The following is a 15,591-nucleotide window of genomic DNA, read 5'->3' on the forward strand; positions in this document are numbered from 1 at the left end:
AATATAGACATAGATAGAAGACCTAGAAGACTACAATGCTCTTGATCTTTACGAATTCTCTTATTAGGAGGTAGTGTAGGCTGTAAAGTATATCATCATCCCTGTATCTGTGCGGTTTTTCCCTTGTATGCATTCTCTCGATCTCACCATTAAGACGCCAGATATATGCTTCATGCAGCTCGACATACAAAAGCATATATGATTATATATCAGTAAAATCAAAAACCACATCTATCCGCTTGCTACTAGTCTTCCGCAATCTTGGCCTTCTGTTGCTCATCATGGAAACGAATCGTACGTCCAGGGATGACACCCTCATCTGCACCCGGCACATTACTATTGGCTCCACCATCTACTCGCGAATCATTGCCATCCCTTGCCGTGTTATTGATATTGCCCATAGGCAGCGGCATCTGGTTAGGTGTGCGCGCCGAACTAGGTGCTCTTGATGTATTCGCCGAGGTAGTCCCCGAACTGATCAAAGTCCTGCCAATGCGTACAACCCGGTTGGGCAGAGAATCACCGCCGTTGCGTGACCAGCCAGGACGGCGGCGTAAACGCACTTCAGCATCAGTTGTAGGGCCATCGGCACCTTCGACGTGGAAAGCTGGTTCGGGTTCGTCGGCAGAGGTAGATCCAGTACGAGCAAAGGAGAGCGCTGTACTGAGGGTGCGGGGAATGAAAAAGCCGAGTTTGCCTAATGGAATGGAGAGACCGTGAACAATCTAGTCGATATTAGAATGAATACTGAAGCATTGAAGAGAAAAGTGCACTTACGACTGAGCAGATTACCAGGAACCAAATAACCACGTTCATGACTTCCATAAGAAATGCTGCATCTTCTCTGACTTCACCGTCGACTTTGATCTCAGCCAGAAACTCGAGGCTGATGTATAAGTAGAAGATGGCGCTCACACCAATCGGACCGAAGAAGCCTACGAAGAGCGCTTGGCGCCTTTGCTCGATCTGGTGAATCTGTTTATGCATAGTGAAGATGATGGGTGGCCGGCGGAGGAGCAATACCAGGATGCCCAATGGGATGAGTCGGTAGATGGGGATGACTGGAGAATGCGCAAAGAGGCGCCAAGGGCAAACAGCGCCGAACCAGATGAATATAGAGACATTGAGCAGCATATCGATGGTTGGTTGGAAAGAGTCATCCATCGTCTCGAGGCGGAACCAGTCATCCCAAGTGAACGTATTGCCGGCGATGAAGCAGGCGAGCACGTCGTCGCTACCGATCATGCCGCATGTACCCACAATGAAGAGCTGCATGCAATGTTAGTGAAATTCAAGCATAACAGACCAGATCTAGGGACCTACAGCCAGAGTGATGGCAAAAACCAAGAAACTTTCGCGGTCGACGTATTTCCGCTCTTCGGCCCAATGAAGCAATTCTTTTGCGATCCATCCCACTGCAGCTCCATAGATGACACTTAGTATGATGGTATATCCCCACGTCTCGCCAAACCACAGTCCGACAGCAACTCTGGTACTGTTGTCGGAACCTTGCCCACCGTGACCAATATGCTTGATAAGGTAAAGTGGCAGAAAGAGGAACGGGTAACCAAGTCCATCATTCGCCCCGGATTCAGCTACGATGATCTTCTGTAACTCTTTCGGGATGTTCTTATCTGCAAACTTTCCTTTGACGATGGAGTTAGACAAGACAGGGTCCGTGGGTGTGACACAAGCGCCTACAGCCAGCGCATGTAGAAAGCTGATGTGTGGGACCAAAGCGAAGACGAGTAGACTGGTCACGAGCCACATAACCGTCATGCCCGGACCGAGTAGCAAAGACAGGCTCTTCCATTCTGTCTTTAGGTATTTTGACGGTAGTTGGACACCCGCAAGTACAAGTTGGACGCCCAGCACCAGACGCGTAAAGTAAAGAGTGATGGTATCAAGAGTTTCAGCATCATTCAACGCATATTCCTCTGGTTTGATCCAATTCGTGGCATGTGGTGAGAAAACGACTCCAGCGATGAGTGATATTACTGTAACAAGTTGGTTAGTACACGCTATGATTGTGAAATAGCCTACCCAATATGTCCCGACGCAGGACCGGAGGACATCGACTTACAAGCTTCACTCAGGTAATACTTTTCTTTCAGCAAATAACTAACCAGCCCGAAGAGCGTAATGAACCCTCCCAAAGATGCACAGACAATGTTGAAGTTGTTAACTGCCAAGGTAGGCATGACTGGCCACCGTCCTTGGATCGGGTCCTCAAACCCGACTAACGGCTATGTCGGCTTCCTCGCTGGCTCTGCTGAATTCTCGGCGAGGCTTGACGGCAAAGCTTAACAGATATCTCTTCTGCTTCACGAAGCTCTTGGAGCTGGCGAGAGCGACTGCAACCTTTTCTTTTTCGTTTAAGATGATAACCGTCGTTTGTGTAAAGATGATCCGCTGATCTGTGGGGTAATTCGGCGCAATGGTGTTGTGGCGGTCTGCGATACCTTCACCGCAAGACAAACGACAGCGAAAGCTTATTGATAAAGACAAGAAGCTTGAATCTCGCAAGAGGTAGATAGACAGTCATATAAGTGGGAATATGGGGAGCGTTGACATCTTGGAGACTTCACGAGGAAGGCGAACGTGGGTCGCACGCGCGTAGCGCCTTGGCTGACGGCTTGTCCAAGACCATGTTAAGGCTTGGTATTCTGAGTTTAAATGCCTCAGCGTTCATTGATTGCAACGGGATAGAAATTTGAACAATTTGGCGCGGGTAGCGCTCTGATTCTCTACGTTCCACAGGTCACGTGCCAAATTCGAGAAAAACGTTTCACAATGCTTATTTACAATCCCAATAAAGCCCAAAATTCTACCGTGACCGAATGCACATTTATACGTTCGCTGCCGCTGCTACCTGAGGTCCGTATCCGACTTGTGGGTATGGCTCGCCAGGTGCCATGAAGTTTGTCTTTGGGTTGTTCTGGGCCTTCGCCGCCGAGCAACGGGCCATGGTTGGTGAGCTGTGAAGTTATTAGCATGATGTAACAAGACGGATGAGAAATGTTGATATAACTCACTTTCTGGAGATGGCATCTGTGAAGAAGAAGTTCTCGATGGGGCTCTTCAGCGCTTGACCAGTCGCTTGTGCACCCTGGTTCTGGTCTACTAGCTGAACCTTGCTCAGGCTAGGTAGCGACGCGGGCTCAACAAGGTCGTATCTTCTGAGAGCAGGCGAGATCTCCTCCATGCGGTCTCGCAGTTGCTCAACGTCATCGTAGGGTAGCTCAGCACCGAGATATTCTGATGCTGCACGTACGATCTTCCAGTCTTCTCTTGAAGCACCAGGGAGGCCGACAGCGGCACGGGTCATCTGCACGCGGCCCTCAGTGTTGACGTATGTGACCGACTTCTCGGTGTATGCGGCACCAGGTAGGACAACGTCAGCAAACTGTGCGCCACGGTCACCGTGGTGACCTTGGTAGACAACGAAAGCATCCTTGGGGATGTCGGCCTCGTTGATCTCATCCGCACCCATAAGCCAGACGAACTTGGCCTTGGTCTGGGCAACCTCGGAAGAGGGAACAGTGAAGCCAACCTCGTAAGCACCAGTTCGGGAAGCAGTTCGCTGCAGGATGTTGTAGCCGTTCCACTCCTCAGTAAGGAACTTGTCCTTGTTCTTCTCGACGAAAGATCCGACCTGCTCGTAGATCGACTTAGCATCAGCGTGTTCTGTGACACCGCTGCCAACGATGATCATAGGCTTCTTGGCGTTGGCCAACTTCTTTCCGAACTCTCCGGAGAGAGCGCTCTTGAGGTCGTTAGCATTGTTTCCAAGCTTCTCGTACTCAAAGGTGCTCTGGAAGTCCTCGCCAACGTAGCCGATTTCAAGGTCTGTTCTCAACCATTGCTTCCTGATACGGGCATTGAGGACAGCGGCCTCCCATCGGGGGTTGGAGCCAATGAGGAGGATGTAGTCGGCATCTTCAACGCCGTAAATCCTGGAGTTGAAAGCGTAGTTCGACCTGACATCGATACCGTGCGCAATGGGTTCGCTGCCACCGGGCTGGTCAAGAGCCAGGTTGTCTGAGCCGAGCTTGTTGGCAAGATCCTTCATGGCGACCAGCGCTTCGGTCTCGACAAGGTGGCCAGCCACAACCTTGAACTCGTTACCCTTGGGCGCGATCTTCTTGTATGCGTTGCCAATCTCGACGAGCGCTTGCTCCCAGGTCGCGGGCTGGAACTGTTCGTCAACACGGACGAGTGGGTTGACCAGGCGCTGTGTGCTGAGAGCATCGCAGGCGAAACGGGTCTTGTCGTTGATCCATTCCTCGTTGATGTCGTCGTTGAGACGGGGGAGAACTCGCATAACCTGGATACCACGAGAATCGACGCGGATGTTTGAACCTAAGCCGTCGAGAACGTCAATGGACTCGGTCTTGTACAACTCCCATGGGCGGGCCTTGAAGGCGTAGGGCTTGGAGGTGAGAGCACCGACGGGGCAGAGATCGATGACGTTTCCAGACAGTTCGGTGTCGAGGGCGGTTTCGAGGTATGTGCCGATTTCTAGGTTGTTGCCACGGCCGAAAGATCCAAACTCGGGTGCACCAGCGATATCGTTGGAAAAACGGACGCAACGTGTGCAGTGAATGCACCTGTTCATGGAAGTCTACTTTTGTGAGCATGCTTCTTGCGATGAGAGAGATTGTAAAAGGCTACCTTGACCAATGGTCCAACGTTCTTGTCCTCAACCGCACGCTTTCCCTCGAGCTCGTGGAAGCGTCCGCGGTCGGCACCGTATCTCATCGACTGATCTTGGAGATCGCACTCGCCTCCCTGGTCGCAAATGGGGCAGTCCAGAGGGTGGTTGGCAAGCAGAAACTCCATGACACCCTCACGCGCCTTGTGGACGAGAGGCGAGTCGGTCTTGACAACCATGCCGGGCTGTACGGGCCATGCGCAAGAGGCGACGGGCTTGGGCGCCCGCTCCACTTCGACCAAGCACATACGACATGATCCAGCAATCATCAACTTCTCGTGGTAGCAGTATCGGGGGACGGTAACTCCGGCCTGGTCGCAGGCTTGGATGAGAGACGAGCCGGCTGTAAGAGCGCGTTAGAACTGTTTCTGCCGTGACAAGGGGATTGGATCCGGCCTCGTACCTTCGACTGACACCTTCTTTCCATCTGCAAAGACCGTTAGCATACCTCGCCGCCCGCAATGGGGAGTGGCACAAACCGATAGTGAGCTCGATGTCTGCTGGTCGGCGGGCCGAGGCACTCAAGGCCCGGCTGCCATTGAGGGCTGCGCGGAAGGCAGGCCTCTTGAGCGACCGGATCATCTGTTGCCGCAGCATTGTGAGGCTCTGAACGATGGCGATGGACTTGTGGCTACGGAGCTTCAACTGACGTTCACGATGGGAGCGCTATGGCTTGGCGTTTGAATAATCCACCCGTGATTGGCCAAAGCGCCGCCCGCGCCTTCCACAAAATTCTCGCCGGCCGCTCTCCGACTTTCTCTTCTTCACTCATTATGGGCACAATTTATTGTAGGAAAGTTTGGCACTCTACCTAGCTATCCTCTATTACGTGCCCTATAGCACGACTCACCGTGCGAGGTAGCTGGAGCAGACGAGGTTTTCTGATGATATCTTGTTCCTTACCAACGTCGCTACATTTTGATTGAAGAAGCTTGCTTGTGTCTGGAGCTTGGGGTACCTGGGTAGCGCATGACAAGCTGTCATGCTGCTATGCGATAGAGCTCTTGCTGAAGAAAACAGCATGCGCATTCTTTGGCCGTGTGATACCTCTTATGCTGTCGAATTCTCCATGCTGCGTCTAGGCGGTGTGTGCGTGCAGCAGAGCTTTCCAACGTTACTAAGCTTGCAATCTGGCAGTGATACACGAGCCATCATCCACAGCAACCTAGAGCGACGTCACTGGGACTAAAATGTGCAAACTCGCTCTGCGTGCGTCGACAGGCTGCTCAGGTCCGTTCATAGATGCGGCTCTGCCATTGTCACGATTACGCCGGGTCACCACGGACACCATGTGCGGGGAAACCCAAGCTATCCATCTCCCTCCTCGACATTCACAAACATTCACAAACAGCATGTTGATTTCTGGTTGATGATGAACTTTTGAACTTGTTCGAACCCTCAAGGGTCTGCTACAACAAATCTACAAACTACACCAGGCCCATGTTTGACTGGCCCGTCTAGTCCATGCGCCACACCGAGAAGCAAAGTGCCTAGCCTCGTCGGGCGGCTCCCGAACGCCATGGCAGAATAATCCGCTCTAATACATAAAACAGTCGTAATCGTCGCTTACTCGTTGTCGCTCTCAGGGCCGACCTCCATCTTGGAAGCCTTCTTGGCTCCTGGAGCATCGAGCTTCTGGGGTGGCGTACCGAGACCGTTGTGGTTACGGAAGAATAGAACACCCTTACCCTCACCCTCGGCACCAACGCTGGGCTCGACCCACTGGCACCAACGTGCACTCTTCCACAAAGCCTTGAGGAAACCGACGGTACCATCCTTGGTGTCAGAACGGTAGTGACGGCCCATGACGGGCTTGATGGCCTCGGTGGCCTCATCGGCGTGGTAGAAGGGGATGGTGGAGATGTAGTGGTGGAGAACGTGGGTCTCGACGATACCGTGGAGGAGATGACGTCCGATGAAGCCAAACTCACGGTCGATGGTAGCAGCGGCACCACGAGTGTAGGTCCAGGTGTCGGCGTCGTAGTGGGGGAGGGTGGGGTCGGTGTGTTGCAAGAAGGTGATCATCACAAGCCAGTGGTTGACCCAGAGGTAAGGGAGGATGTACCAGACGAGCAGGTTGTTGAAGCCGTAGGTCTTGCCGATGACAGTGAGAGCAGCAACAGTAAGACCGATACCGAGATCAGAGAGCAGGATGAGGTGCTCGTCGCGCTTCTCGTACAGCGGGCTGGAGGGGTTGAAGTGGTTGACACCGCCGAAGACGCCATTCTTCTTGCCCTTGCCCTTACCCTCGATTTGGCGGTCGTGGTTGTTGTGGCCGGTGACGTTCGCGACGAGGTACATGGGCCATCCACCGAGCTGCTGGACGATGGAGTGGAGCAGGGTGTAGATGGGGGTCTCTTCAGCCAGCTCGGAGATCTCGTGGACCGCCTTGCCGACACGGGTAGCGTACACCTCGCGTGTCTTGGGGACGAAGACCATGTCGCGCTCCATGTGGCCGGTGGCCTTGTGGTGCTTGCCGTGGGAGATCTTCCACGAGAAGTATGGGACGAGGAGGGCGGAGTGGCAGAACCAGCCGACAGTGTCATTGATCACCTTGGAGGGTGAGAATGCTTGGTGGCCGCACTCGTGGGCCATGACCCACAGACCAGTGCCGAAGAAACCCTGCAGGACAGTGTATGCAGCCCAGAGCATGGTGCGGAGGGGCATAGAGGGGACCGTCTCGGGGGTCACGTAGTTGTGGAACAGGTAGAAGGTAGTGGCGAGCGAGGCGATGTCGCGGGCAACGTAGCCCAGACCACGAAGGGCGGAGCGTTCGAAGCAGTGTTTGGGAATGGCATCGCGCAGCTCCTTGATGGTGTAATCGGGAATCTCGAATTCGTTGCCGTATGTGTCGAGAAGCTTTCCGTTAGCCTTCTTGGTCTGTGGCTGCTCGTCCAGCGAGGAAAGCGAGGTGTTGGAGGCTGAGCCGGCTGGGGAGTCAAACGGCGAGGCCGAGACTGAATTGACAGCCGAGTCGGCTGTCTGGTTCCTCCTCAGCACAGGCTGCTGGGCACGGGCGGTTGAGGTTGCCATGGTGGTGAGGAATTGAGGTGTGGTGGAGGGGGAAAAGAGGGTTTGGGGTGGGGAGCAAGCCTGAGCAGTTGCAGCACCAAAGGGCTATCAACTGTTGAGATGCAGGGCAGGCTGCAGATGTTGAGAGTGCCGGGGAGGGCAAGTGAGTGGGTGAGAGTCTCAGAGACGAGTGAGAGAGTAACCAGGTGAAGGAGGGCGAATTTTGTGCGGGATGGGTGGGAATTTAAGCCAGGGACTCCAAGGCGGTGTCAATTGGACTTTTGGGTATGCGGCCAAAGTAGGAATGGGCAGTCTACGACCAGGGGCGTTCGAGAAGCCGTTTCGCTTCGATAATCAGACAGCTCCAGCTCAGCCCACTAGCACGCTTTCTCTCTACACTTGTACATCGCACTCCACCTCGGGAAAAATTACTCTGCCTATTGCAATCGCTTGCCACCGCACTGGACACAGCCAGCACTGTCCTTGCGACGTGGAACACGCTTCCATATCCACCAGCACGCCTGTCCACAATTGCATCGATGCCGTCCAGGATCCTAATTTTCAGTAGATCCCTCTCACCCGCTGGCTTGGCGCTTCGCTAGGCACAAGTACGGCAACCAGACCGCTTGTTTGTGCCCATCATCACCCGCATTCCAGCACCTCGCCTAGAGCTGGAACCCGCAGGTACCATGTAGCCACCTGCCGGGCTTGAACGAGGGGCGATAGCGTGACATGGTGCCGAATCAAACCCGACATGGCATTTTGTACAGCGAGCACTCTCCCCCGCCACCAGCAAAAGAAACGCGCACTTCACAGAGACCCGCAATGGCTCGAAAACGTTGTGGGTGCAGCGTCGCAAAAAGTCGGAATGTCTCTCAAGGGTGGTGCACCCCTCTGCTGCAGGGTCTGGCTTAGCGTGCCAGGCACCATTCAACCAGATTGATTCGCCGAAGACGACGCCGAGGTTCCTCCCTCATCTCGTGAACCCTCTCCACACGTGAGGGGTCCTTTGGGCCACGCCACGAGCTTCGCATCCCCATTGCTATCGCTACCAAACGCCTGTCTGTGGCATGTGAAACCATGGCAGCCGTTACACGCTCGTCTGCAGCATCTGTCCAACCGTCGGCTTACATACCTTGTCCATCGCTGTCTCAACAAACTTTCCACCGTCATCGCACGTCTGGCTACTGCCATCGATAGATCGCTTGGCGCTTTTGGTAACGCTAGTCTATCTTATCGCTGCTACCACACACTCGCAAGCCATACCACAACGGTTCCAAGTGGCCGTTGGCCTGGCGGCTAGAGTGTAACTTCGACTACACTCAATCTTTACATTTGGAACCCATGGTACTGTGCATGTTTCAATGGCATTTGCTGACCTCTTTTGACTCTTACTTCTTTTCGGCCCGTGACATGAAGACGTCTCACTTCTCGAGAACCGAGAACAATTAGCATTCCAGTCTCCTCTCAAACGTTTCTGTTCTCTGGTACTTCAATTGATCGGAAGAATCTGTTGTTTTCTGTTCATTTTCTTCCGAAAAACGTGGTTACGCTACACCGACACGACCTGTGTAGTCGGTGACTTTCACATGTCAACCCCACTCCACCATTCACACACCGGGAAGTGGATCACGGAAGATAAAGAGCGGAGGATCGCCCCTAAAGCCCGTTCGTACGCAGTATCGGGCCCTTCTGATCGATCTTGGAACTCGCAACCTTAATCTTAGCGCAAACTAGCATGCCACAGGGCAGATTTGGACAATTTCTGCCTGTGGCCAAATTGCCGTTGTGGGCGGTCGTCATATCCGGTGCACTCGAGAAGATCCCGTACTGGAAACCGGTCTTCAAAACTTCGGGATTTTAAAAAAGGCTGTCACATGTAGCCGAGGTATTTGTTTCATCATGGGCATTACACCATTGGGGTGGAGCAATGCCCTCTTCACTGCCAAGAGGAAACACAGCATCACCCTCACCGAGCCCTTTACACCTCAACGCTCAGGATCAGTAGACGATAAGTAATGGGAGTCGACACGAACGTCCATCTTCTTTGTTATGCCTTGATGTAACGGCCAATTGGAAGGCCCGTCCGCGCTGGCTGCACTGCTCTGGCTGGGGCCCCTCTCTACGCCCTTCGTGGAGATGATGCGCTTCTCATCACTCTTTCGTCCATCTTCTGATGCACCCCGATATGCCAGGGAAGTCATCTTGTATGACTTTATATCCGGCCACGTATAGATATCGTTCATCTCGCGCCCACACGTGTGCTCGTCGTCCACCGCATCGTCGAGCCTAAAGTGTTTCTGTGTCTCTCGCTTAGACATTCTAATGGCAGGTCCTACAGTACCGCTGGTTCCAGGCCCATAGCCGTATTTGACTTTCGGAATCGTTCCCAACACGGACAGGAAACAGCGCTTCACCACTTGTTTTAACACGAGTAGACATGCGCAGATAATGCCCAAGTTCGCTTCGATCATGGTCCAGATGCCTCGCTCGATGAAATTCCATGTCAGATCTTGTTGATTGCGTACGCTATTGGCCACAGCCGTGACGCGTAGGATAGATGTTATTGTGACACTAACGAGGCTGTTAGCAGACGCACAGCATATGCTGTTAACGCAATCGACATATATGGCAATACGGGAAAGACTTACAAACTGCCTAATAAGAACACACTGTGCAGCATAATCTTTTCTTGAAGTTTCAGCTGGAGCTTGGAGACCTCGCGGATAGGCAGTGCCAATACGATCACATCTGTGAAGATATTCAGCACCGCATTGGCCAGCCAGAATTTCGAGCTGTCGATGCAAGTTCCCTCGACATTTTTATCCCAAGACCGCTGTAGTGGCATACACTGGAAAATTGTCGCGAAAACCGTCGCGATCCCTGAGCCAACAACAATCGCGAGCGCGCCACAGCACAGCCATCGAAAGTGAGGCGAGATGAAGATACGCATGTACAATAATATAGCGGATACTTTATTCAAACAAACCACGATCTTGTAAGGCGTCTGCGCAACCCAGAAGAACTTGAGGCATGTATGCAGTTCTTCGGTCGAAAGGTCAACCTTATGCTGTCCATAGCCATGGACTACGGACAACTGAATGGTGATGGACAATAAAATGGAGAACATCTGAGGCATGTCAACCGAAATCTCTTTTGTGAATTTGTGCGCTCGACTCACCAAGGACGCTATGATGGTATAATCGTCAGATTGTAACTTCACACCGATCCGGAGTCGTACCACGATCCTGGCAATAACGATAAGTCCAGCGGCAATGATCATGACCAGAGATGTCAAGTAAAGCTTCCATCCTTGATTGTCTTCATCTTTCGACGGAAACCCCATGGTGGAAAACATCGTTCAGAAGTCTGGTGTCGCTCAAGTTGAGTATGCTGTTCAAGAAGCATTGCTATGTCAATGTCCCCAGTGGAGAAACATCATCCGAGCGCCTACTTTCCATGCTTCCGTTTGCCACCATGCTTCTTGTCTTGCAGAGCCCAGATAACTTGTTTCATGTCGTTATTTCCGCGGTTACAATTTCACTGGCTGTTGCAGCATAGCATGCGGCTCATACATGGGGCGTTCGTGGTGGTCTTCGGGACATGCTAACCAAATGGTGTTGGTGTACCCCCATGGATACATGTAAGCGACAATCCTTCACACATTGGCCTTCCATTCGCGGAAAAGCGCCAAGGGAGCTGCCGTGCGGTATGTTATACGACCCGTTCTCAAAGACGGGTCGGAACATTGCCCCATCAAAGGAATATCTAGATAATTCCCGCATGGCTCTAATTTACAGTGAGATTGCAGCGAGCATTCCCGTCGTCTCTTAGATTGTCATAGTGTATGGACTGGGCGAATATCAGCCTCCATTCATACATTTCGGTCAAGTCTCATTCTTTCTGCACCACAGCGCCATTTCAAGATGCATAGTCTCGCGGCGCTACCGTTATGGCTCTGCGCGGCCGGATTATCCCTGGCCGTACCGAACACATCTTCCTTCGAGAACGTCGAGACAGAGAACGGACGTATCACAGGCCATCGCTCGCTTGAGGCAAACGAGGTCTGGGAATACTTGGGTATCCCGTATGCACAACCGCCGCTCGGAGCATTGCGATTCGCTGCACCCCAGAAGTACAAGGGCAATGGAACCTACATTGCAGCCAATTTCGTAAGTACCTAGCAGGAATTACCATTGTATCGAGCAAGGGCGGCTGACAATTGACACAGGGATAGTAGGTGCTTCATGTAGTAATCTTGTTTATCATTGAGCTGACGATACGCGCACAGCGACTGCCCGCAAATAGCTGCCACCCAGCCTGCATTTCCTGGTTTCACTGATCAAGCCTTGACTATACTCAGTGCCGGTACGGAACAGTATGCTCTGAACTACAGACTGAGCTAACATTCTGCAGTATGTGACCATACATCCCACGAATCTACGATAAAATACTTACTCTGTACCGCATTTTTAGTTTACCGCTGGTGCAGGGACACTTCGAAGTGAGGACTGTCTCACTTTGAACATATGGTCAAAGCCAACATTAAAATCGGTCAAGGCGAAGAAGCCTGTTTTCGTTCTATTCCATGGAGGACGTAAGTCATCTACCACCCGCTAGTATGCTCACGTTCACTTGCTCATTCTACAGGTTTTGCTGGCGGTAACACCAACACACCATTCGCTAATGGCCAATACCTCGCTAACAACGAAGATATCATTGTTGTCTCCGTCAACTATCGACTGAACGTTTTCGGTTTCCCTGGAGCACCAAACGCAGATACTAACCTTGGACTGCGTGACCAACGTCTGGCGGTGGAATGGCTCCAAAAGAACGTTGCAGCATTTGGCGGAGATGCAAAGAAGATTGTTATCGCTGGCCAATCTTCTGGCGGTGCAGCTGTCGACTGGTGGTCTTATGCTTATCAAGAGGATCCTATCGTCCATGGTCTCATGTCCACATCGGGCAACACGTTCAGCTTCCCTATGAACTCGCCAGAGCGACAAAGGTCTAATTGGGACAACATCACTTCTCTAGTAGGCTGCGGTTCCTCAAATGACACAATGGCCTGCATGCGCAGCCAACCCTGGGAGACGCTGTCAAAAGCCGTAACCAAGATTGCTCCCAGTCCAGGTGGCAGTCCAGTCCGCTCGACGCCACCGTTCTACCCTCTGGTTGACAACGAGACGGTTTTCGCTGACTACATTTCTCGCTCGGCATCTGGCGACTTCGCCAAGTTACCTTATTTCCATGGCCATAATGATCACGAGCAGGGCTACTACGTCATACCGGCTTTTGCTCAAGGTCGAAATGTTACGGAGCAGCAAGCCAGTCAATTTCTCCTAGAGTCTTTCGTTTGTCCCGTCTCCTACGAAGCTAGAGCACGTGTCGATGCTGGTGTTCCCACGTGGGTTTACCGGTACTATGGTGACTGGAACAACACACGTCTATACCCTACATCCGGTGCATACCACGGAACAGAGCTACACATGATCCTAGGGGGCTCTGCAGATGCCAGTGGTCTTCCTGAAACGCAGGTTCAGAAAGATACTGTCAGACTTGTGCAGCGCGCTGTTGCAGCGTTCACTGAGGATCCGAAGGAAGGGCTGACGAAATTGGGTTGGCCGGTTTTTGACCCAGAAAAGAAGAGCTGGGGCGAGATTGCCGTGGATAATAAAGCTAAGGTGACATTTGCGAAGCCCGAGAAGTACGACGCGCATTGTGGTAACATCACTCTTGGGGCTTTGCAAGGTATGTCGTAGACAGTAGAAAGGGCTGGTTAGTGGGTTCGACCAGGCCGAGTGGTTGCTGTATGTAATTTCTCCCAATATGTATATATCAACAATTAGCGAGCTGCTACGACATCCGAAGCCTGCTCAGGTGCCTTTCATGATGAGTGAAAGGGGGCACCCAAAGTGGCAGCATCGGTCGTGGGGGGGGGGGGGGCATGGTATTTCTTCCTTCTTCACCTAGTGACGCCTCTGTTGTATTACATATTCAGTCATGATCCCAGTGGCACAATCAGGCCTGCATGGACGGAATGACTAGATTGATGACCAGGAAATATAATATAGCATCCCACGCTCCGAGGCTACCTAGTATGCAACTTCTTCCAGGTCAGATATGCCGCCAAAGCCACAACACTTATCCGACCAACTAGTGCCGTAGCCACAGCTCTCCTGACTAACGGATAATACCCTTCTAGCATTGAATTGACCGCAGCTCCTCGAGCCATCATCTTCGCTCTCCCACTCTGTCCCCAACCTCTGCCAACGCCCAAGCCAGCTATACCGACCTCGCCTGGCTTCTCTTCTTCAAGAGAACCGACCGCCTCACTGCCAATCCCAGGGAAGTCTTGCGTAGGCAACTCGGTAGTGTCTTGAGACGTCGTTGTTATACTAGACACAGCCGTGCTCATCTCCAGAGACTTCTGCTTGCGGAAACGATAAGACATTGCCCACATCACGAATCTCACATCCCAGTTGGTGAAAGTAGGGTACGTCCATAGTTCCAGGGCATTATGCGGTGGCATGTGCTCGAGGAAGTCGCTCACAACACCTAGTGTCAATCCCCATAGCAGCAAAGGTGGCCTACGATCCTTTGATCTCCCTTCAGCGCCCGCCAATGCCTCTCTAATAGTATTAACCACACCGTGTGGCGCTGCTTCCACGGGTATAAAGTCTGGGATGGTTGCGCAGTGCGTCGAGTTTGCTGGCACGAGTTGTATGGCAGCAAACATCATCTTGCTCAACATGGCTTGTAAGAACCAGCGCTTGATGCCCAATTCAGACTTTGCCAAACGCGCCGAGACATCGGCATATTCGTGTGTACGGAGGGCTGGGCTAAGAAGCGCGCGAATGGGTACCCAGTGTGAGGAGGCTACTTCGGTAGGCTGCAGACGTTGCTGTGGATAGGCTGGGGAGGTGAGGAGGTAGATGTAGGGGCATAATACCATGAGTCTGCTTGTGGTCAGCCTGAGTCCTTGCAATGGTACTTTTCATGTCCCAGGACATGGATCTCGTATCCGTTGAATGTGAAGACGTACGGTACTTTACCCCAGCTCGTCGTGACAATCCGCTGGGGTAGATTGCCGACTGCAATAGCATTTTCGGGGCTCAAATCAATCCCGACTTCTTCTAAGGCTTCTCTCGCAGCTGCAGCCTGATCGTCCTCGTCCTCTGGGTCTCTTTTTCCACCTGGTAGCGCGACATGTCCGTTCCATTTGTCGCCCACTCGTGTAGCTCGTTTGATGAACAATAGCTCTGGGTCCCCATGCTTCACCCATTCTTGTGAAAAGAAGTTGCTTAATGAGGCCTCGAAGTCGAACTCGGCATTGGGTTGTGCGACAGAGGAGCGTCTGCGTCGAGCTGGTAAGGGACTGTCGTCACTGTCGGGCCAATGCGAATAACTTGGCTGAATGCGCAGTATGAGCGCCACCGAAGCGCGTTTCGGTAGGTTTGGCGGACACGCGACATCTGGATAGGGGTTCGCGTTGAGCTCGAGGAGAACGGATTGCAGATGACTAGCGAGGTCTTCGGTATTGGTGTGTGCCGTCATGGTTTATACAGAGGCTCAGTGCGCTGACTATGCGATGCGATGCGATGTCGGTGATGACGGACGAGAGGCCCACGGCACGTTGTGAGAGGTGAGTTGTCGCGGGTGCTGTGTTGCATACAAATGACACAAAAAAGAAACGCGTGTGTTTGCGACGACGTCTGAGCACTAGACGATGTGATTATTCAGAGGCACATGGTCAGTAATATCGCTGTCGCAACGGAGGACCGAGGCGCGAGAAGTGTCATGACTATAGCGATTGGCTACATGGCTAACCGCCACGTTGGGGAGCTGAGAATTGGTGAGACCAT

The 15,591-nt window shown here is 52.5% G+C and overlaps 6 protein-coding genes across 6 annotated transcripts; 1 reads left to right on the plus strand and 5 right to left on the minus strand.

Moving 5' to 3' along the window:
• Positions 1-245: 245 nt before the first annotated feature.
• Positions 246-2,201, minus strand: GT037_003170 (na(+) h(+) antiporter 2; the record flags this gene model as incomplete). Its single annotated transcript, XM_038928217.1, has 4 exons — positions 246-725; positions 778-1,269; positions 1,324-1,997; positions 2,084-2,201. The coding sequence occupies 4 exons, from the start codon at positions 2,199-2,201 to the stop codon at positions 246-248; spliced, it is 1,764 nt and encodes a 587-aa protein (XP_038789495.1).
• A 647-nt stretch (positions 2,202-2,848) lies between these two features.
• GT037_003171 (nadh-quinone oxidoreductase) lies at positions 2,849-5,311 on the minus strand (the record flags this gene model as incomplete). Its single annotated transcript, XM_038928218.1, has 5 exons — positions 2,849-2,978; positions 3,036-4,624; positions 4,675-5,057; positions 5,118-5,141; positions 5,194-5,311. 5 exons carry the CDS (start codon positions 5,309-5,311, stop codon positions 2,849-2,851), a joined length of 2,244 nt encoding a protein of 747 aa, XP_038789496.1.
• Positions 5,312-6,280: 969 nt separating this feature from the next.
• GT037_003172 (delta fatty acid desaturase) lies at positions 6,281-7,747 on the minus strand (the record flags this gene model as incomplete). Its single annotated transcript, XM_038928219.1, has 1 exon — positions 6,281-7,747. The coding sequence occupies one exon, from the start codon at positions 7,745-7,747 to the stop codon at positions 6,281-6,283; it is 1,467 nt and encodes a 488-aa protein (XP_038789497.1).
• Positions 7,748-9,714: 1,967 nt separating this feature from the next.
• GT037_003173 (uncharacterized protein) lies at positions 9,715-11,084 on the minus strand (the record flags this gene model as incomplete). Its single annotated transcript, XM_038928220.1, has 3 exons — positions 9,715-10,300; positions 10,378-10,856; positions 10,908-11,084. 3 exons carry the CDS (start codon positions 11,082-11,084, stop codon positions 9,715-9,717), a joined length of 1,242 nt encoding a protein of 413 aa, XP_038789498.1.
• A 511-nt stretch (positions 11,085-11,595) lies between these two features.
• On the plus strand, positions 11,596-13,488 carry GT037_003174 (carboxylesteras-like protein; the record flags this gene model as incomplete). The annotated part of the gene is made up of 3 exons (XM_038928221.1): positions 11,596-11,898; positions 12,203-12,323; positions 12,377-13,488. Coding segments are annotated over 3 exons (1,536 nt in total), but the record flags the coding sequence as incomplete, so codon positions are not given.
• A 329-nt stretch (positions 13,489-13,817) lies between these two features.
• On the minus strand, positions 13,818-15,283 carry GT037_003175 (nudix family hydrolase; the record flags this gene model as incomplete). Its single annotated transcript, XM_038928222.1, has 2 exons — positions 13,818-14,685; positions 14,772-15,283. The coding sequence occupies 2 exons, from the start codon at positions 15,281-15,283 to the stop codon at positions 13,818-13,820; spliced, it is 1,380 nt and encodes a 459-aa protein (XP_038789500.1).
• Positions 15,284-15,591: the final 308 nt, after the last annotated feature.

This window comes from Alternaria burnsii (assembly GCF_013036055.1).
Source record: "Alternaria burnsii strain CBS107.38 chromosome Unknown 746, whole genome shotgun sequence".
NCBI lineage: Eukaryota > Fungi > Ascomycota > Dothideomycetes > Pleosporales > Pleosporaceae > Alternaria > Alternaria burnsii.